The following is a 23,481-nucleotide window of genomic DNA, read 5'->3' as shown; positions in this document are numbered from 1 at the left end:
ATTGTAGCAATCACAATATGAAAAGCTTTTCATCCTCTTAGGATTTTTTTTTTCTTTAAGAAAGAGCCTCCTTGATATTTAATTCTACTGGCCAAATCTGTTGGAACTAGAAATGATTTTATCTCAGCGCTTAACAATCTAGCACTGAAAACAGACGCATTCCTAATTCCCTGATTCAACTGAAAAACAAAAACAAAAGCAAACTTCCTACACACTGAGAAAAAGTCCACAAGCCGCCCCAGCATCAGAAACCACCCTGTCCTCCCCAAAGCGCGCAGGGAGAGTAACGAGTGATAACAGCACCTTTGCAAGCTCTCAGTCATTGAGGTCAGAAATCCTGTGGTATCTTCACTGCATTATCATTTATTCCTCAAGTATGTCTGCACTGCTTGTGAAAGGTAATTTCCCATTCATCTTTTCATATTTCCAAAGCCAACGTCCCTCACTTGGCCTTTGTCATTGTCTAGATAATTTACACCTTCACAAAAAGATCCCCCATGTAAAACCACCAACCACACAAGGGGTTGACTCTAACTACGTCCCCTCGCACCTCAATGCCTCTCCCAGAATTGTGAAGTTCATCTTTTGCAAGAACTTCAAAATACATAATTCTGAAATATAAAATGCTAGCGCTTGTATCATCCTTCTACTTCCAGGTCTCTAACCCCCAAAAGACAGTAATCAACAAATGGTAAGGACTTCCTGGTGGTAGTCTTTCCTCTGACACCCTGGGGTCTACCTAACCCTTTAAGCATGACAGATGCCCAGTTTTTGAGCTGGTTTGAATTTATTTAATTCAATAATAACTGAAAATGTTTGTGCTCTTGAAGCTACAGCTTTCCTGTGTTTACTCTGCTAATTCCCATTGTTTACACAGTTTGTAGGACACGCTGCTGCCTTCATTTTCTGGTTGCATGCCACAGACAACCTATCCCCATTTTGAGTCAAACTCAAAGAGTCCCTCATAATCACTGTACCTACTAACCATACATATTTTCCCCACCTCGAGGCAATTACTGCCTTGTTTCACTTCCAAACTTAAACACTTATTTGTAAGTCTGAGCAGAAATGAACCTGAATTTTTTACCATCACTGCCTCAGACAGCTGCTGCCAGTTCCATTTGGTACCTGTGTCTATAATACAGTTGGTTCTCCTATTTCTTCGTGATTGGGTCTTCATTCCACTGAAGCCATGAACGAGAATCAAAAATCTCAGAAGATTTTAGTCCTTATTACTTCTTCCCCATGCCACAGAGGTCAAACAATATCCAAGGCCAAGGCTGACTCACAGAAGAAGCCTTCTACCAATATTTCATAAACAACTTCCCATAACTAGCACTTACTGGGACACCTGGGTGGCTCAGTTGGTTAAGCACCTGCCTTCAGCTCAGGTCATGACCTCAGGGTCCTGGGATGGACCCCTCATCAGGCTCCCTTGTCCATCTCCCTCTGCTCCTCTGCCCTGCTCATGTGCTCTCTCTCTCTCTCATGTGTGTGCATGCTCTCCCAAATAATTAAAAATCTTTAAAAAAAAAATAACTAGCACTTATTCCCTAACATCACACTATCATCATCCACATCCACCTGATAACTGATGGGAAAAATGCAAGGAACAATACCAGGGAAGCCCACAACTGTATCAATGCGTCCAGGAAGAAGTAGTATCTTCAATATATATACATTAAAATGAAAGAATCTAACTTTATTAGAAAAATATGTCATGCTTCACCTATTCCTAAATTCTAGAGTTGATGTAACAAAAGGAAAAATAGTCATCTTTTGCTTTCCCCACCCATAGCCTTACTTACAGAGAGTGCATAAATGGAATTCAAGGTCTGGAGACACAACCGCTTAATGAGCTACTGTAATTCAATTAGTTCTTTGGAAAGAAACAAAAGAAACGCATAAACTTGTTTATTCACTCTTCTAATTTAATATGCTACATAAATGGGATAAGAGACTGGTTAGACAGGATTTTTGCTCACTCTGAGGGCACTGCGTATTCTAATGCAGACCTGTAATATAATTACTATACACACCTCCCTGCTTAATCCAATCCTCTGGGTTCCACTTTGTTGAACCTTTGTTATGTATCAGAGCTGTGACATACAGTAATACAACCTCATTGGCTAAGGACTTTGATGGATAATCACAAATGTATTATTTAGATGTCTCATGAGGTACCACTTATGGTTGTGAGCTTCACATAGAGAGTTTCAATTAATGTTGCCACTTTCAAAAAAAGTTACCCAAACTTTTGATTACTACTGATTACTAAAAAATTATATTCTGTATTTTAAGAGTGTGTTTTCAGTAATAATTGAAGACAATTAACTCAATACATCTAAGCATTGAGGTGAGTTGGCAAATGTTAGGGTTCTAGAATTAAAGGACATTCTTGCTCACAACTGTTACTCATCTATTTAGCTTCAAAACAGAATGGAAATTTCTAAGGAAGGAAGGAAGGAAGGAAGGAAGGAAGGAAGGAAGGAAGGAAGGGAGGAAAGAAAGAAAGAAAGAAAGAAAGAAAGAAAGAAAGAAAGAAAGGGAAGAAAGGGAAGAAAGGAAGAAAGGAAGAAAGAAATCCAGAAGGCCTAATGAGTAATGTCCACCCTTCAGTGCACTCCAAACTGGAAATTTTGAACACAAAATTTATATAAGATTTATAATGGAATGTCTGCTCAACACAGCACAGTACTTGGAATAATGGAACATCAAAAGAGTAACACAATGTTAGGAATTTATATTTCCTGGTGTTCATACTATTCACATTAGCTATTGAATAAATTTTCTTCAGTCATGCTGTCGTCCTGCCTGTCCCTATACAATAAAGCCTGTTGCGTTCTTACTTTTGAAAGCATGACAACTACACTTTTCTGCAAACTGTGACTTCTACATGTACCATTTACTTCATCAAGGCAGGCTCCTCATGCTCTCATACGTGAGTCACAGGCCAATGTGTATTCCTCCTCCATTTACCAGAGTGCTACCCATCTTTAGCATCCACACTGAATTTCCTCCTTTACCACTTAACATACCCAGGCCTGCCCCTTCCTACCTCTTACTAGCACAGCTGGGACCACAGCAGTTAGACTCAGACAGTGCTTTAAATCGTTTTCCAATTATTTCTTCTTCCCTCCTCTCCTCACGTGGACTCAACAGAAGCAACAACTTCTCATAAATTATTCTGAACATTTTTCCTATTTTTCATCAAATTATCTTCAAATATTTACTGAATATGTTATTTATATGTTATATTATACTATTCTGAATGCCACAGAAAATAATTACATAACTTACATTACATAATAGCATAATGCATCATATTATAAAGAGGAAACCAAACTATCGCTTGAAAACAGATTGCCTTCTGCTCTTCAAGGATTGCCCAAGCCACACGACCTCCCCCACAGAGCCAGCTACTCACTGACAGCAGTGTGGCTGCAGAGGGCTCACTGTAGTTGACACCTTTAGCTGTGCATATTAATGCACAATTTATTTTGGCTAAAAACAGGACATTAGCATTTCTCAGAACTGTGATGACATGCTTAGCAACTTGGTGCAACAGTTTTATTTAAGACAATCCATCCAAAAGTTGGATGGATAATTCAGCAACCATTAATAAACCTTGTGAAATGTACACTAAACTTTTTCCTTCCTAAAGCATAATAATGTTTACCAAATACTAGCAATAACATGTGTAAGTCCTCAAAAAATAGGATCAAAAGGTAAAAGCATAGTTTAACGCTTGGCAATGCAACCCAAAACCAGAAAACCACTTTCGCCAAAGCAAAACTTAAAAAATTACTGTATATACACAGACATGAAAATATATTTGCTCTATTACAGCCACATGAAAAGAGGAGGATCCCAAGTCAGTAAACTGAACTTAGATACACTATGTATTAACACTTCTGAACTGCTTCTCAGACGGCAAATTCCAGCTTTTATGCCTTGAATGATTAACACACACCTTGAGCTATCACACGATTTTGTAGCCTGCGATCCAAGAGTTCCAATTAGGCTGTGTTTGCAAAGAGCTTATTGAATTGTCCTCTTATTTCATTTAAAAATTGAAGAAATAAATTCCATTAGTGAAAAGAACCAAAGGTCACCTAAACTTTGTGAACTCATTATGTAGGCTGAGAGCTATGTATCTTTAATTCAATCAGATGCTAACTAGAATTAAGATAATCACTTGTACGTTGAGTTGGAAAGGAAAAAAAAATGCTTTTTAAAAATATATATGAAATGCTTAAAGTGTATTAAATCTTGTGTAAAAAAAAACAAAATTTCATGAGGATTATAGACTCTTTTAGTTTTCTAGGAATGGAAACCACTTATAATTTCTTCAAATTTTATATAGTTATATGTATGCCCATTTTCAAGAGTGTCTTTAAGGAAAATCTGATTTTAAAATTATATTTAATCACCTTTACATTATTTTCATTTTTTTTTCGTAGATCCTATCCACATTTTTCATTACCCTTTATTTCCTTCTGACGATTTTTTAACCCTTCCCCCATCAAGTTTAAAAACACATAAATCCACACATTAAAATTTTCCCCAGCTTTTACAGAATTCCCAATCACATGCTCACATATTAAAGCTTGCCACTGACTTCTTTTGTTTTGCATAAGCAAAAATCCTAAGAGCTGTTCCATGAATTCCACTAAAAATTCTGACTTTACTGAACAAATGATAGAAATGTCATATTTCTATCAAATGTTTCACAATTGATTTTTAAAATCTTTATTTTTGATTAAAGAAAATAAAAGAAAAAGCAGTTTACTGTTTTATATTCAGGTGAGACCACGTCTCATCCATATAAACTTTACCATAGTCTGTTTTACAAACAAGATTCCATCTTCATTTGCTAAATTATTGCCTCTCCTTTTGGACTCTGAGTTCTATTCCTAACTGTGAACAAAGTTATTAACTTCCTCTGTATTTTCAAAATCTAACAGAGTAGCTAGCTCAGAGCAGGAGCTCACAGTTTTCCTAGAGAACAAAAAAGAATTCAGCAACATAAAACTCTGGTTTGAGCAACAGTGAGTAGGAAGGTATAAAACCAGTGTTCTTGGACCTTGGTTTTGTTTACACTAAATTCCAAAAATAAACTACCGTCAAGAAAGTTAATTTTTTTTAACTTTAAGAATATGTGAAATTTACACACACACACACATTCTTCTTTAACCTAGAAATTTAAGAAATGGTCTATTTAAAGACAACACAGTCTCCTATAAAAAAAAAAAAAAAGATGCTAAATTTGGGGTCAGCAGATCTAGCTTCCTGTAGGAGATTCATTGCTAAGGAATTTTGTGACCATCCAAGTCACATAAAGTCCCTAACTTCACTTTTCTCATTGACAAATGGAGTTAACATTGATGGCACTATCCTTACTTGCCTATCATAATTTTTATACAGATTAATAATAATGTTATCTGCTACTTTCAATTACAAAGCATTTCCACTTATATTGCCAAATGTGATCTTGACTTCAGGAAGAGTTTCATACATAAATAAGAAAACAAAATATTCCGAAAAATGGAACAACCTGACCAAATCACAAGTAAATAGGTGAGTTAGGGCTGGTATCCACATTGTCCAAATCTAAAATCCCACATTGTTTCCACTTTTCCAATGGGTCATCTGATGATTGATTTATAAAGAAACACTGAAGATTTCAAGTTGCTTTACAATATGAATTCTGATTTCTGTATTCTCTTTATTACTTGTCTTCAAAATGTGGATACCACCTTATTAAAAGAGCATTAAAGGACAAAATGCATATACAGGGCCTAGTGCACATTCTGAAATGCACAGTGCTTGAACTAAGATCTCTTCTTTCTGTGACGGAAGATCAATCTCCTTTTTACTGAAGAAAAAGGCAAGAAACACTGTATAAAAGTTGTTGCTTCCTAGGGAAGAATGAAGGGGGGGTAAACAGAAGGGGGAATGAAGCATGAAAGACTATGGACTCTGGGAAACAAACTGAGGGCTTCAGAGGGAGGGGGGTGCGGGACTGGGATAGGCCGGTGATGGGTATTAAGGAGGGCACGTATTGCATGGAGCACTGGGTGTTATATGCAAATAATGAATCATAGAACACTACATCAAAACTAAGAATATACTATATGGTGACTAACATAACATAATAAAAAATTATTATAAACAAAAAGTTGTTGCTTCCTTATCAAAGGAAACTACAACTAGTTAAATTCATAGGAATATCAGTAAGACTATACATGTGTGAGGGGTAGAGCTAGTACTACACCCCAGACCTGATGCCTTACTCATGCTCTTGATATTGGCATTTTTTAGGAAAATAGCTGTAACTACTAATAGATTATTTACATTTTTGTCTTCAATGTATTATCTTTGAAATACTTTAAGAGCTTACTTTTATCTAAACTAATTAAAATATGGAATAGGCATGAGCGTTAGATACATTTTCACAAGGGACGTGAACGATGAACATGTTAACCCATCACTGTATTAAGTTTACTGATCCAGCAAATGATTTTGTTTAGGTGCAGGTATCTGCTTTCACAGCAGAACAGCTGTTCTTACCAAGCTATACAGATCATCATACCAGCCGCAATAATATGTAACAACAGTCTTAGTAGATATTCCAAAGGCTGGATATGAAGAAAGACACCTGAAACATCTAGTCATTTAAAAGCTGAAAGTGAAAAAAAGAAAGAAAAAAGGCTTTGGTTCTAATGACTAAATTTATGCGCAGAGCATGAGGAATATATATTTTATAGAGAGAACATCCAAGTCATAAGAAAAATGTTGCAAACTGGATCTTGTCGAAAGCGAGAGCTAAATAAATATGGTGTTTGTAAACATATTTAAGTAACACAGATTTGTTATATGATCAATTGGGTATTTCCATTCCTTCAAATTCATTAAAAAACTGTTTTAAGTGAAGATAAATTAATTTTGCCATAGTCAGGGTATTCTTGCTTTAAATACTGTTAAGGATACCATATGAATTATCAGAGAAGAGAAAAAAAAAGTCCTTTATCTTTAGAATACTAAGACCTTAGATTTAGAATCAAGGGAATCTATTTCTCTTCACTGGATTCATATAAAAACAGTGTCAGTTAAAGCACACGTGACTGTGGTTAAGGATGTATTAAAAATTAACCAAATTTGCCATCATAGGCATCATCGTTATTTAGAACCAGAAATTCTTGTCATGTCAACAGGTAGAATGCCAAGGCTCAAGGTGAAAAATCAAAATTCTAAATCCTTTATTCACTCTGTCACATCATATATTTGCTCAACCATCATTTGATAAATGAGGATTTTTTAAATTACTCAAGTGTTAATTATAACACGAATTTACAAGCTTAAAAAAATAGTACAAAAAGGTACATTAAAAGTAAAATCGTCTCTCTCTGCCACCAAGCCTTACTCTCCACAATCAATCAGTTTTAAGTTATGCTTTGAGTTTTTCTAGTGGTTGCTATTACAGTATCAAGTTTCAATTTAGAAATTTAAAATATGCATTCTTACCTTCCTATAAAAGTGACAGTTTTTCAAGACAACCTTATATTACCACTACTTTAGGACTGTCTTAAGCAATATCCAAGAAATTACATTTAATGCATTAATTATACATCTTAATACGCAATAAAACTTTTTCAGCTTGATTTCTGTACCATCTGATATCATCTCACATTCCATCATGGTTATGCAATCACATTTTGGAAAACACTGATTTAATATCTTTCTAGTTTTCTTCATTTCTGAGGTAGAGTGAGCTATTCCATCCCATTCTTTTTATTTTCCTTTTAAATAGAAGAACCTTCTCCAGCGATTGTATGTATATGTATAGATATGCACACATGTACATATAGAGAGAGGTGATAACTTGTACGCATTCTTTCATGTGTTAGAACATTCTTAAGCTGCCCGCACACTCTCTCCTGATATCCTGCCGAGGTACAGAATTCATCTTATCATCGTATCTGGAAATTTAAAGGAATCACTCCCTAACTACCGTCTTCTGTGTTGATAATGAGCATGGTAGCTGTTTGATTTCTCATCTTTTTGTAGATGATACCATTTTTCTCTATGCAAGTCTCTCGGGTTTTCTCCTCATCTTTGGAAATCTGGTATTTCCTCAGGATGTACCTGTCAGTCATTTTATTCATCTTGCATGGCCAGTGGTAGCCCTGCACAAGCTGAAGAGCTTATCTCCATCATCTTGATTCTTTCTTTCTGAAGCTCCTATTAGAGCTCTTAGGCACACTCTTCATGACCTTTCAGATTTCTCTTAGAGCCCCAGAGCTCCCCGAATTATAAATAACCACTTCCTCAAAATGTCTACAACTTCATGGGCAGGCATCCAGAAAGAGCCCCCACATGTGAGATAAAATGCCCAACTCGTCAGCCTCTGCATCACCACAGGAAGTAGTAAAGAGGAAAATCTCAGAATTCTACCCCTTTCCAGGTGCATTCCCACCTTTTCCTTCCTTAACCACTCTCAAACCCAAGCTTTAGTTAGGACTATATACATAAATTAGACCTTAAGTCACCATTAAAAATTCCAGATTCCCAAGTTATCCATCAATTCCCAGACTCTAATTCTTCAATGGGAGGGAACTTCACCATTCGACCCCCTCCCCTCATGGTCCATGCTCTGACCTTCTGCTACTTCATTTCTCCCCATAACATTTATCACCAGTCATCACACTATATGTTTTGTCACTCTTACCAGAATACACTTTCTATGAGAGGACAATTTCTGTCTACTTTGTTCACTCTTAATACACCCAAAGCCTAGAACAGTACCTGAAACACAGTAAGTGCTCAGTAAGCAGCTGAATAATTTTTAATTGACTTAATACAGCTCTACAATCTGGAAAAATCCTGAGTCTTTTCCAGATCATCAAGCAGACCCACTGAAATTTGAGTGTGGTAGTTATTTATGAAATATCCTCTTAAATATTTCTCAAGAATAAGGAAAATATTTATAAGTTCTTCATATTTCCTGAATGAACTCTTTTCTGTAAGGTCAGATGTTTTTGTTGTTTTATTTTTCAGTACTTCACCTGGGTCCGTCATGTGGTATTATTACTAAAATGTCAAGTTAGTCTCTTCAAACCAGTCATTTAGAGTGAATGTCTCCATTATTTACTAGGTTATCAACAGAGGTTTTTCTGTGTTTGTGGACATTCTCCTTCCCCATTACTCCTCTCCTTTGAGAGAAAATGGGATGGCAGAGGGTCCGTGTCCAAGTAAGGACAGCTTTATAGGACAGTATCAGATCAGTGCAGTGGACTCATCATTCAGTAATGTTTTGTTTGTTTTCTCCTTTAAATCACTCTTTTGTGCCAGAAGGGCATTACTTCTTTTTTTTTTTTTTTTAAAGATTTTATTTATTTATTCGACACAGAGAGACAGCCAGCGAGAGAGGGAACACAAGCAGGGGGAGTGGGAGAGGAAGAAGCAGGCTCATAGCGGAAGAGCCTGATGTGGGGCTCGATCCCGCAACGCCAGGATCACGCCCTGAGCCGAAGGCAGACGCTTAACCGCTGTGCCACCCAGGCGCCCCAGAAGGGCATTACTTCTAATCCTCTTCCAAAGGCCCTAGTTTTCTCATGAGGGTCCATTACACAGTTCATCCCTTCATTGGGAGAATGCTTTGGCTTTGGCTAGAGGAAAGGAAAAATAAAGCCTCTCCCTATCCACTGTCTTCCCACTGGTCGTATTTGTTCCTACTGCAGTTCTTTAATTTGTTGTTTGATCACTACCCACAACCCATGACTGCTTTCTCTATTTGCTCGTTCCCAGCTTAGAGCTCACAGAGTTTCCCCGAGGAAGCAACTTGTACGGCGGTTTCCTTGGCTCTTTTTCTGTCACCTTCTTCCCATTTCCTTTCTATCTTCTAGGAATTCAACATTCCAACTTATGTACTACTGGGGGTCTTTCCAATTTTCTGGAACCACCATACATTCAATCTTTTAAGAAGTGGGACATTTGGAGAGAGGAGGTGAACTCACTTTGCCCAGTCTTCCTTTTTAAGAGGAACTATGTTGCAGTTTTTGCTTAGAATTACAGGTGCAAGACCTTTGTGCTACATCAGCAAGCAAGGAAGAAAAGAAAGTTCCCTTTTCTAAACATTCTTCCAGCTACTCCACCATCAGGAAGGTATTAATTGATTTTCTTTCTCCACCGGTTCCAGCCTCCTGACACTGGGCACAGCTCTACCCTCTTTCTCACCAGTTCTTCTTAACAGATTCTCCCCCACTGGTTTCTCTCACCGGAAATGCAAGACACAGGCCCATTCACCTAAAAGAGGTGTCCAGTTAAGTCATTTTGCCAATCTGAAGAATTTCTTTTTTTGTTTTGTTTTGTTTTTTTAATAAGTGGAGAAAGTATATATGCAGGTCCAGGTATGTTTGTTTTGGGTTTCGTTTTTTTTTTTTTTTAACTCCTGAAATATAGCCAGGTTTTTGTTAAATAAAATATCTGGTATCAGCCAAGAGACTGATTAATGTATGGGCCATCATGACAAAAAAAAAAAAAAAAAAACACAAAGCACCTTAAATCCACTTTCCTCACTGGCATTTGGTTCATTATCAACATTCTGCAAAATGACAAGTCACTTCATATATTACAAAATTTGATAAGAACCAGGAATTATTAGACGTTAGGGACAAATCTTTAAATCTCTCCCTAAATCTTGCCCCAGGCTACACATCAAAAGAGATCAAGTAAATCAGCAACAGAAACAACAATAAAAAAAGCTTTAGTTGCTATTTAGAAAGCAAATGTTCAGTTCCTGTGTCAAAAAGCAAGCCCCAAGAGAGAACTGCATTGTTGAGATTTATTCTGTTAATGGACTGGCAAGAAGAGATAGCTATAAACTCCTCTTGGCATCAAAAGTCTAGGCTTAGAGCCAGTAGATTCTTAAGGTTTATTTGGAACAGCACACATCTTGACAGCCAGTAGAGTGGACGGTTTAAATACCATCCTCTTCACACAGATATTTGAGTTGTGTGAGGGTGTGTGTGTGTGTGTGTGTGTGTGTGTGTGTGTGTGGTGGGCAGGGGTAAGAGAAAGCTGACAAATTTAGTTAAGGAAGTAAAAATCCCCTTCCCTAAAGCTTGTGTCTGAATGATGAAACCTCTCCAATCGTCCATCCCCTGATTGGTACTCATTTAAGAGCCAGGATATTCTTAACAAATATAGTCATAATTCTGATATGTTGGTAACAAAAAATAACAGAGAAATTTTCCTAGTTTTTTCAAGAATTGATACAGGAAAGCAGTATTCTATTTAACCCACAGACTACAAAAGTAATAGTATTGAGTTACTTGCATATAAACATCAAACTCGCAAATAATAAATCCATGTAAATTAAACTAAAGAATGTCCTGCCTCTGTCCCTGTCCGGCATAGAAAAACTGTTTACTCAATCTGAATATTTGAAGACAATATGACCCAGAGTGTTACGTCCTCTTCAGAGGATGCAGAGAAGTTCACCTCCTCATGGATTTATTGAACAGTTCAGAAGTCGTGATTATTCCCAAAATTTCATCTGTCTTATCTTTTGAAACAGAAGCTCTCAGCTTCTATCCGGAGCTCTAATTTCCCAACTCTGACCCCTTGATAATTCAGGAGTGAGGAACTGGCCATATGGTGCAGAGGATTAGGGTAAGGTGCCTTCCTAGAGTTCAGAACCAGAATTCAGATGAGATTTTTACTTATGCGAAAAAAGCAAAAGTTAAAAGTAATGTTACTCGTAATACTACAAATCAAATGGCTCTTGATTGACACCTCAGAGCCCAACAACTTATGACAGCGCATCTATATATAAAAAAGAAGTTGAGAGTAAACTTTAAAAGTCTCATCCATGTTGCATTATATTACAACTTAAAAAGCATTTAATATATTTAAAAGTACCTTCTCATGCAAATGTTCAGAGAATCCTCCTAATAACCCAATACGTTTGGCAGAGAATACGTTATTACATTCATATTTCAAATGGTGTCCTTGCTATAGAAAGTTTAAATGAGGTGGCCAAGGTCATCTCATCAAGAATGAGGCAGCGAGGTACACCTGCCCCCACATTCCCAACACCTTTCGTAAGTGTCCAAATCCTATTATTCTTCACATTTCCAACCCAAATACTTTTGTTTTCATGAAGATAGATATGATGCCCACACACCCTCCACCAGTGATAGTGATGTGTCCTTCCTTGGACCTAATAGCACTTTATCTCTGTTCCTACCACAAGTAAACAGATTTGGAATCAGAAGATTTGGTTTGAATTCTGCTTGAGTATTTACTATCAGGATGATCCTAACAAGTAAAGTAACAATAGCAACCATCTGAACACTAGTTTTCTCACTGTTACAGTCAACAGAATATATACCCATGGAATTATCTGGAAATTTAATTTTGATAAAAACAAGTCAGAAAGAACTATGTCAACTGTAAAGCCCTGTACAAAGTTACTTCTCATATATATACTTTTTTCTTTCTCATCTACAAATTTTATTTTCCCTATTTTATTTCCTGGAAGAAAGACCACATCCAATGAATTCCTGATTCTGTCAGAGCATTCATGGGTGCTTCACAAGAGGCATTTGATACAAACTTACAGAACGAATGAATGGTTGAATGTACAACCATATTAAGCAAGGTAAGTTTCATTAAGCAGAATGTTCACAGCAACCTGCTAAATGTGGAAGGCCAAAATCTGACTTGACTTCTCTCCAATCTCATTGCCTGTTTTCCCCCACCACTTCAGCCAACCTAGATTTACCTCTGATTCCTTCAATACACCCTACATTTTTCTGGCTCTAGGTCTTGGGCCAAATCATCACCCCCTTTCATGCCCTCCATCTGTTGAAACAGTATCCACCCTTAGCTCAAAAGGACCTACATGCCATTTTCTCCACAAAACTTTTCTCAATCTCACCCACTGGAACGAACACTTCCTAATCTGAAGTCCAGAGTACTTGTCCATCTCTCATAACTCTTTTCACTTGACCACAAATTATGTTGCCCTTTGCATGTATTATCTCACCTAATACACTTTGATCTTGTTAAGATCTGTATTATAGTTATCTTTATACCCTTCCAAACATGTATTAAATGTCTTCCATATAATAGGTATTCTTTTTTTTTTTTAAGATTTTATTTGTTTATTTGACACAGAGAGACAGCCAGTGAGAGAGGGAACACAAGCAGGGGGAGTGGGAGAGGAAGAAGCAGGCTCCCAGCAGAGGAGCCTGATGCGGGGCTCGATCCCATAACACCGGGATCATGCCCTGAGCCGAAGGCAGACGTGTAACAACTGAGCTACCCAGGCGCCCCAATATAATAGGTATTCTAATAATAGATATGGCTTCAAAGTCCAACTGCATGCCTCTACTTTATAAATAGCCAAAAAAATGACATTTTATGAAATGATCACCTATTGTTTGAAGTCATTATTACCGTCCATTCCTATCAATATCATATGGTATGAGCAGAAACATATCTTCGCCAAAATTTTAGAAGCTACAACTACATAAACTACTTATAATCAAATTTCCGCTATAATTTGAATGCATGTTCTTATTAACTGCAACGTTATATTAAAGATGGCTTATCTGAAAAGCTAAGGTACTTAATAGGACTTTTGGATAAGAAGAGTAAATGATACTTCAGAAAACAACCAGAAGTTAACACATTTTTAATTTACATCATTTTAATCTCTCATCACAGTAAGTACCCCAACTAACCTCACAGCTACCAATAATCATCAATGCTGTCATTATCATAAAGTAGACGTCATTTATAACAAGGGTACACAAGTCTCCTCTCTCAGGGATCTTTAAATCACATAATTCTTCCTTGCCTGCTGTCAGTTCCTTCCTGGGCTGTTCGCAGACAAAATGCACACATAGCCCACTAACAGCTGTCCTCCAGACAAAGTGATTCTGTGCCTTCTCGCCGGGTAGAAGCCACCAGATTTCTTTTAAAAATGTATTCTTCTAGCCTCTCTATTCTCACTTATATTATTATCTCATCTTCACTATGTTACTTCTTCACTCCAGAGAATTTCTGAGCTTTTCTGCTGTTTGGGGCTTTTTGCCCCTTCTCCCAGAATGTCCCCAAATCTCTACCTATTAAAATCTTTTTTTTTTTTTTTATTCAGTGCCTTTAAGTGCTGGGTTAACATTAACTGACTTCTTGAGAATTACTTTTCTATCCTCAGAGTAAACAATGTCAAGCTCATTGGTGTCACTACTGGCCCCTTTATGATTTCATAGGTCAGGAACGCTTACCCAAAGACTTGGAAGATATAAACTGTGATCTTCTGAGAAGACACCCATCAATGATGAAGCTGTTCTCTGACTTCTTCACTTTACAGACTGACTTACACTGTTATTAATGACTCTCATGAGCGAAGCATGCCTTCACTACCGTATCAAAATCACTGGCAGAGAAAGGGGATGTACAGTTTGGAAAAGTTTATCCAATTTTATATTAAAATTATATTTATAATGCAAAAACAATGTCTGCTTTTTTCCCAGCACATATGATCCCAATTAAGAGTACCTTAAGTTTGGTAGGCCAGAATATGAATTTAAAAGTTCAAGTAATATCACTGCATACTAAACAGTAAATATCACTGTATGCTACACAATAAATAGTGTGGATCTTATGGGACAGAGTGCAATGAGTAAATGCTCACTATCTTTGTACTGATTCATTTTTACTTTAAAATGCCAAACTTATCAGAAATTGTGGCAATATTTTGGGCCTATTATTGGAGAAAATATTTAATTTTTTTTTAATTTACAATTAGCAGAGAAGAAAAAGAGGAAGGACGGAAGGAGGGGAGGAAGGAAAGGATGAGAGGAAAACAATGTCATCCTGATCCCAGGGATAAACTAAGCATCCTTTGTGCAAAATGATGATAGGGTTTAAGAACATGAACACAATGAATAAATGCACTCACCTCGGTTAAATGAGGATTGGGATTAAAACCACAGAGGCTACATACAGTGGTTTGACACTCAGTGCATGTGTTAAAATTGGCCTTTTCTGGAACATGCAACAGAAGTTCTGTGGTATTGCAAAGAGGACAGATGGTTTTAGGGAGGCCTTGTACTGGGGTCTGCTCCACAGATGGAGAAGTCGATGGCTGCAGAGGTTTCCCAGCTCCTGTTTGGCTTACTGGTTTTGGAGATTGCTGAGCTGAAGGCTTTGCTGGGCCAGGCTGTTGAGGAGCGGGTTTTGCTGGACCAGGCTGCTGAGGTGAAGGCTTTGCAGAGCCAGGCTGTTGAGGAGGGGGCTTTGCCGGGCCAGGCTGCAGAGCTGGGGGCTTTGCGGAGCCAGGCTGCTGAGGTGAAGGCTTTGCAGAGCCAGGCTGTTGAGGAGGGGGCTTTGCCGGGCCAGGCTGCAGAGCTGGGGGCTTTGCGGAGCCAGGCTGCTGAGGTGAAGGCTTTGCAGAGCCAGGCTGCTGAGTTGGGGGCTTTGCAGAACCAGGCTGCTGAGCTGGGGGCTTTGCAGAGCCAGGCTGCTGAGTTGGGGGCTTTGCAGAACTAGGCTGCTGAGTTGGGGGCTTTGCAGAGCCAGGCTGTTGAGAAGGGGGCTTTGCTGGGCCAGGAGGTGGAGCTGGAGTTTTTCCTGGCCCAGGCTGCTGAACCAGAGACTTTGTTGGCCCAACCTGCTGAGAAGGAGTTTTTGGAGGCCCAGGTGGCTGAGCTGGGGACTGTGGCCCAGGTTGGTCAGCTGGGGATTTTGTTGTCCCTGGCTGCTGGGCTGGGGGCTTTGCTGGCGCTGGCTGCTGGGACGGAAGTTTCTCTGACCCAGCCTGCTGAGCTTGAGGCTTCGCAGGCCCAAGAGGCTGAGCTGAAGACTTTGGCCTAGGCTGCTGAGCAGCAGGCTTTGCTGTCCCTGGTGGCTGGGCTGGGGGCTTTGCTGTCCCTGGCTGTTGAGCCGGGGCCTTTGCTGGCCCTGGTTGCTGAGCTGAGGGCTTTGCAGGCCCAGGGTGTGGCGTGGCAACTTTTTCAGGTCCAGGTTGCTGGGCTGGAGGTTTTCCGGGACTTGCTTGCTGAAGAGGTGGTTTGGATGGGCTTTGCACTGAGGGTTTAACTGATTCTCCCCTTACAGGGTCGGACTGTTTAGTCTGAGGCCTGGCTGCATCTCTCTGATGTGCCTGGTCTGTCTGAGGCGCCTGGGTAAGCCCCTGAGTTGGTTTGCCTGTCCCTGGAGGTTGTGATTTCATCTTTTCCGGTTGCTGAGAAGATTTGGGAGAGCCATCCTGTTGTGCTGGGACTCTCACAGGTCCTTGCGGCTTTGGACCTGGCTTAGGTGACTGTTGTGAAGGAGGCTTCGTGATTCCTTCAGGTTTTCCTTGTTCTTTCTGAGCTATTTTTTGCTTCTTGGCAGTTTCTTCCTGGGATGCATCAGAGTCTGATATCAAATCAAAAGGATTGAATTTATTTACAACAGAGGAGACAGCACTTAAAGGGTTAACCTCTGAGAGGAAGCCAGGCATCATACTAGACTTGTGCTCTTCCTTCAGATCAGTTCTGGACTTTGATTCTTTCAAGCTAATAGTGGAAGGACTCCTTCCAGGCGACTTCTGCTCTGACCTCAAAGTGTCTGTAGTTCTACTCTTACTGAGACCAGGCGGAGCTGAACGGCCAGGGTCCGGTGGTTTCCCTGGCTGCTTTGGAGGATGACTACTATCCAACTCTTGCTTCCTGAAAGAGTGAAACAAAAAGAAGTAAAAATAATGGAAAATATCCCAACTCAAAATAATATTAATGAGCCATTACTTTCTTAGAGCCTGAAAATTAGGCATGCATAGTAGATACAACCAGAACGCATTTTGCAGCATCCTGTAAATGATCACAAAATCTTTTAAGTCTTTGTTACTTTCTAAACATGGGTAGAGATTTTTCAACAAGGTAAACAAGAAGGGGAAAAATCAGTACTTGCTACTAAGTGATGAAAAATTAAGATACCTAGTTAGACATTACTTATAATAGTTTACCTTGATGCTTAATAGAATCAGGCCGTCCTTAAAACCTTATTAATATTAACTCAATAAACCAATGCAGGGCCATGTTCTAGTACATTCATGTTTGAAGAATGCTATTCTTTCAAATACTAGCAGCACCAAGAATTAAAAATATTCATTTTAAAATGTGGGAGCTTGTTGCAACTGTTTTTGTTTGTGTGTTTTACTTGATTACAAGTAGTTACATTAGTAATATATGGCACACATGACATCAGGGAACTTATTAGAAAAGGAGGTTAGGTGATGCATTTTCAGGGACCTTGAGAAAGTTGATGATTATTCAGTTTTACCCTATTCAGTCTAAAAAGAAATTATTCCTCAAATATTATTCTTATTAAAACTTCACAAAATGAGAAGTCCTACTTTAATTTGAAATTTTTGAGAAACAATTCCATATTTCTGTTAGGAGGAAAATGTTATGCTACTTAATTATTTTTCTGATAGCTCATTCTTAATCTAAGATCTCTATGCAAAATAATGATAGATGCTTAAAGAATCTTGAGATACAGCTTGGTATACAGTTAGCAACAAGGTGGTTGTGACCCCACTTTTGAAAGTACTATTACTTTTCTCAGAAGAAAATACATAATAATCTCTTTACTTAATGTTTTCTATAACATTTACTATTGCCACTGTTAGACTATCAATATTATTTATTATTGACAAAGATTTAAAAATGTAATTAATTTGCAAAATTTCTTTTAATTCACAAACATACACAATGGATTTTTTAAATAGTTTTGGAAACATCATCATTTTCAGATGACTACGGTTAAATAATTAAAATAGTTGATTTTTTATACTTTCAACCAAAAATCAAATACATTGCTTTTTAAAATAAGCCATTCTTTACTGATAAAGTTGCAACTCATAAGAATAGGCTGTATTAGAATTACATAAAGATAAAATTACGAGTATTTCAGTTGATATATGAAGCTCTTTAATTTGGAAAAATATTTATTTCTTTTTGATAAAAAAAAACACAGTTATTCAGTAGCACTTAAAATATGAGATGATCACAGTCAAGTTCTACAGGTTTTAATTTGTTCTATGAAAATTTACCTGCTAATGGGCCAGATTATAAATTTTTAATTTCAAATCATTGAGTACTTAGTATGAATTAAGTTTTGAAATTCCCCAAATGGCACAGAAATTTGAGAGAGATCAAGTTAGAAGGCATAGTAGAAAGAAATACAGAAGTATTACTTCTAAATAGCAAAAAATCAGAAGGAAATAATTTATAAAAGCCAATGTATGCAAAAAGTAATTTTCTAATAAAAGTTGAATAAACAGAATTCTTAGTTTTGGCAATTTCCTCCAAGGAAAAAGTTACAAAAATTTTAGATAACTTAAACAAGGAGCTAAAATTATTACCCTAATTCCAATGGTTCCAAGGTATCTTTTAAAATACTATTTATTTCCATTTGGGGAATATAATTTTAAATGCTTCTTTACAGGCCACTCTATGTGTTCCCTTCCACAGAAAGATCATTTTCAAAAATTTCACTGTTCAGATCTTCACATTATTCTAGAAATGTTGCACATTCGATTAATAAAATCTACCACTCTCACAAAGGGCACATGCTTAGGAACTTCATTACAAAAATACTTATTTCATAAGTAATTATTTAGATATTTTATTGAATTGGTTCCCCAGTAGAGTCCTAGAGACCTATATTTAAAGAGTACAAAAAAAAAAAAAATCTATTCTTAACTAAATTGTCCTCTCTTGAAAATACTATTAAACTTAATCATTGTTTTTGTGTTGTTTCACATAATCCAACACATGTACAAAATAAAAAATAAACTTTGTGAATACCAAATATTTGTGATATCAACACTAAAATTTAAAGCAAACTGCTTACAGCAGAAATTATAATTGCATGTACCACCTACAAATATAAGGTATATAATAAAATCCCCATGAGAAAATACTGATACAGCTATAAAGACTGCCCTACAATTTAAACTAATTTCAGCTACTAGAATTATATAGGGAAACATGAAACATGGAGATATGGAGGTGAGAAATAGACAATCAAAGAATATATAGGCTTAATACTGAACAAAAATATAAAGATGTCTCAACTAACTGTGGTCTTTTGGTCAATTTTTGTTTGGTGTTAATGGTTGTTCTGTTAAAAAGAAAAAACAACTAAAATGCAATCTGTGTCTTGTATACTCCACTGTGACCTCCTAGAGAGAGAAACTGTTTTACTCATTTTTGCATCACTAGAACGAAACCTGTTAACTAGAGCATTAGTGTCTGATGAATGAATGAATGAATGAATGACAATGAATAAATGAATGAATGAATCAGGTTTCTGTTTTATGCTAATGTTTCTTGAATTCTTTTCATTCACAGTCATTCTGAGATATAAATGGAAACATTCTACATGCATTTTAGAACCTGGACTTGGCCTGCTACTCCAGGAAGAAAAACATTTGTGGAGTTGCCTTCCAGTCGGAAAGGCGCAAAGGAATACTAAAGAAAATAATGGATTCAGTCAGAATTCCTATAAAATATTCTACTTATCAGAAGCATTTTTCAGTAAAGCCCTTCTCTTATCTGTAGCTGTACATAGAATGAGAAGACCAAGTGATAAAATGGCCTTTCCCTGGGTCTTCAATTAATCAGAAATCCAGAGCATTTGTTTGTAACCTGTAACTTCTAGTTTGTAATAAACCATGTTTTATATAACCTCCTCTTTCATTACTACTATCATCACCAGATTAGAATATATATTTCAGCTACAAATAATATTTCAGCTACAAATAAGGTAAACATGCATTCACGGATACATATGTTAAAGCTGTTGGAATGCTAAAAAAAAATTTTTTTATTGGAGCACAACAGGCAATGACACTTGACAGTGCTGAGTCACATAAAGTTTTTTGATATTAGAAATATAAGCAACTTTGGGGAATATCTATTCATTTTTATACCGTAGAGGATACTAGGGCTTAAAGAGGGTAAGAGATTAATCCAAGGTTATAAAACTAGTTAATCACTGATATCTGGTATCAAGACTCCTGGTGGGGGCAGGGAGGGGAGTGGGAGTTCCACTACATGGCACTGACTTTTCCATATGTAAAAAAAGGTGTAGACACATCAAAATAACTCACAACAGTGAAGAACTCAACATACAATGTGTCTGGAGCCATCACTGCCAGTGCCATTCATTGCTGATATTGAGATCACTACTCCTGATGTTTAGAGTCCCTTCACATTAAAATTCAAACAAAAACATCCCTGCCAATCTGTAATTGATCCTTATAATGATTCTACAAGACAGGTAGGACAAGTGCCACGTGCCTTATTTGGAGGCAAGGAAACTGAGGCACCTATGGCTGAGAAGTATACATAATTTGTCATGAGTCTGTTAAAATTCATAGGCTAAGAACCTAGGTGTCTGGGCTCTCAACCCTTATTCAAGAACAAACAAAACAAAACAAACCACCATCTCTAATTGACACACTTAACCTCTTCAATCTTTAAATAGTTTAGATATATTTTCTTATATATACTTAAGTTACTGTACTTCTAAAAATCTAAATGATAAACCAAGTGTTTCTTTGGTTATCACATACAGGGATAATAACTTTCCAAAAATGATGCACTCTTTATAAAAATATTTCACTAAAATATAAGCAGCTCTCAAAAATCAGAAACATACTGTTTATACAGTTAGATGAAGCTTTCACCAATAACTGTTGAGGCCGCAAATTATCTGTTAATAAAAATTCTACTATAGGGGCGCCTGGGTGGCGCAGTTGTTAAGTGTCTGCCTTCGGCTCAGGGCGTGATCCCGGTGCTCTGGGATCGAGCCCCACATCAGGCTCCTCCGCTAGGAGCCTGCTTCTTCCTCTCCCACTCCCCCTGCTTGTGTTCTCTCTTGCTGGCTATCTCTCTCTGTCAAAAAAAAAAAAAAAAAAAAAAATCTAAAAAAAAAATTCTATAACAAAATTATCAATGTAGAATCGGACAGAAGTACAGCTTAAAGCCAATTTCATAGGCTGAAATCATTATTTTTCAGCCACCCTCTGAATAGAAGAAAAGTTAAGAATGTAGAAATAAAAGCTCACACTTTTTCTTGTTCTGTGTAACCAGCATGCTAAACCTGTTGCATGTACCTCTTAGGAAAAACTGTGAAAGAGCTAGCATACATTTCTAAAAGGCTAATAAAAGTACTGTACCTCGTTATTACCCTATGAAAATCTAATTTATGAACATTCAACATTTTTTTCCAAGTCAGGTTTTCATCAGTAGAGAAAAATGGTACATATCGTAAGCTGTAATACTTAAGGTAATGGATAAGAAAGACTTTATAAGAAATAGCCCATATATTACTAGTTGAAAAACACATTTAACATAAAAGAGCAAGTTTTACTAGTAGTGGTGGTTTCGTTTCAAGAACACAGAGTTCTTAGCTGATATATTCTAAGCATTTAAGATTTTATGTTAAAAATATTTCAACTGTCCGTTACACTTCTCCTATGTTAAATTAAAATAATTATTTGACAAAATTATACTCATATACTTACATGACAGTTCCTAAGTTAAAACGCATTTATGAAGTAGAGGTTAAGAATCTACACCCACAATATACACATCTTTCATATTTCCAATATCTCAAATGAAAATTGTAGGTCTCTCTTCAGTTATCCTAAAGCAGGAATGGTTTCAGGACAACGGACAGAGAACTGTACTCTAAGGGAGGGTGTAAAGTTAAAGGGTTTGTTTACATTAATAAAGGCAGGGCAGGCACAATGATTATACCCTCTTACTACTCTAATTAGAAAACAACTAATTTATTAGATGAAGGAAAATGGAGAGCTAGAGAGGGAAATTAAACGTTAATATTACAGAATAGCTCTTAATTGCCTGTGCAAGTTGTCATTTATTTGCTTTGTCTTGAAATGTATTGGAAACTAATTTTAAGATAAAACAAATTCACGTTTTTCCATCAACTAAAATACTTTTGCATATAAAAGAGCAATAGTTTAAAAAATAGCATATACTAATTCAGAAATACATGTACAGCACCTGGTCTGCTGCAACCAAACCATCTGTTTAATGCCACAACATATTTAGAGTCCCTCATTGACTATAAAAGGTGTGTTCAATCTATACCTTCTACCTAAACAGCTCCTGGTCTCTGGGGGTGGGGTGGGAAGGAAGGACAGATCACCTCCAGGGGAATTAAAGGTATTGTTACAGAAATATTTCAGACATCATTCACAGAGAAAAAGATGCCGAAATGACTGAGGAGGTTTAAACAGAGACAGGTAAACACCCAGTTCTATCCATCTCCCAACACGTCCGTTTTCTATTAATGGAAGACTTCCAGATTAGTAAAACACTGGAGGGCGTCTCTCCACGCCATCCTAGAGGGAAAAGGTTCCAAAAGGCCAAAAATCACAACCTAAAATCACAGTTCCAAGAATGCAACCCTTGACTATCCCACCAGAAACTCTACAATGCATCATTTTTATTCTGCCCATCATAAGGCTTATGATCTCTTTATCGTCACCCCATTAGGGAGAATAAAATGAACGGAAGCGACATATATGTACTGCCGTGCTGGCACATACGGGCTGGCACATATGTGCACGGGAAGCTGTACATATATGCCCGGACATATATATCATGCTGTGCGTGCCTGTGCATGGAAGGCGGCTCCGCAGCGGCCGGGGGAACGCTTCCCTTGGGCAGCCCCTGCGCCCTTGACATGACAGCGGCGATCTGTCTCTTCTCCTCTTCGCTCAGCTGGCTCAGATCCGCCTCCATGCCGGCCGGGATCACCGTGTGCAAGGAGCTCCCCGCTCCGCCAGCCCCTCCTCCGGCTGCCGCCGCCGCCGCCGCCGCCGCCAGCCCTTCCGGGAGCCCTTCCCCTTCCAAGCTCGCCTCGTTGCCCATGGCTCAGGGGGACTCGGGGCCGCCGCGCTCCTTCCTTGCGCTGCGTCCCCGTCGGGAACCCAGCGGCCCGAGGAGCAACCGGAGCCGGGGTCCGCCGTGGGGCGTGCAGGCGGCGGAGTCCCAGGGCTCGGGACCCGGCACCGCTGCCCAGAACGCCAGGCGGGTGTTAGTCCCGCTCACAGGTGACGCCCGCAGCCGGTGCCTCCTCCATGTTGGACAACTCCCCGAAGCCGCCTCAGCGCCCCGAGCCGGGGAGAAGCACGTCTGAGCTGTGCCAGCCGGGCGCCGTCCGCCCCTCCCACCGCGCCCCGCCTCCTCGCCCGCGCCCTCGCAGTGCGCATGCCCCTCTCGGAACAGGTGATGGCCGCACCCGCGCCCATCCCGCTCTGCGTCGCTCTGTATCCTTCCTCACTCTCAGCACCGATTTAAAGGAGCCCGGGGAGAGCTCAGCAGAAAACGGGACAAAACAGCCGCCGTTTCTTTCAGGCATATTTCAGGATGCCTCAACCTG

General features: G+C 38.3%; 1 protein-coding gene across 7 annotated transcripts in view; it reads right to left on the bottom strand.

Moving 5' to 3' along the window:
- Positions 1–23,266, bottom strand: part of PCLO (piccolo presynaptic cytomatrix protein) — a 373,917-nt gene extending 350,651 nt beyond the window's left edge. For all 7 annotated transcript variants that reach the window (XM_087861125.1, XM_087861131.1, XM_045793368.2 and 4 more), the window contains exons 1-2: positions 22,714–23,266; positions 14,978–16,730 (exon numbers count right to left, since the gene is read on the bottom strand). In XM_087861125.1, the coding sequence (XP_087717251.1) occupies positions 14,978–16,730; positions 22,714–22,970 (2,010 nt within the window). In that variant the 5' untranslated portion in view covers positions 22,971–23,266. The remainder of the gene's footprint in view (positions 1–14,977; positions 16,731–22,713) is intronic.
- Between the last annotated feature and the right edge of the window lie 215 nt (positions 23,267–23,481).

This window comes from Ursus americanus, chromosome 3 (assembly GCF_024610735.1).
Source record: "Ursus americanus isolate L20-20 chromosome 3, mUrsAme1.1.p, whole genome shotgun sequence".
In the NCBI taxonomy this organism is placed as follows: Eukaryota; Metazoa; Chordata; class Mammalia; order Carnivora; family Ursidae; genus Ursus; species Ursus americanus.
This window is presented reverse-complemented; position numbering and strand designations above follow the sequence as displayed.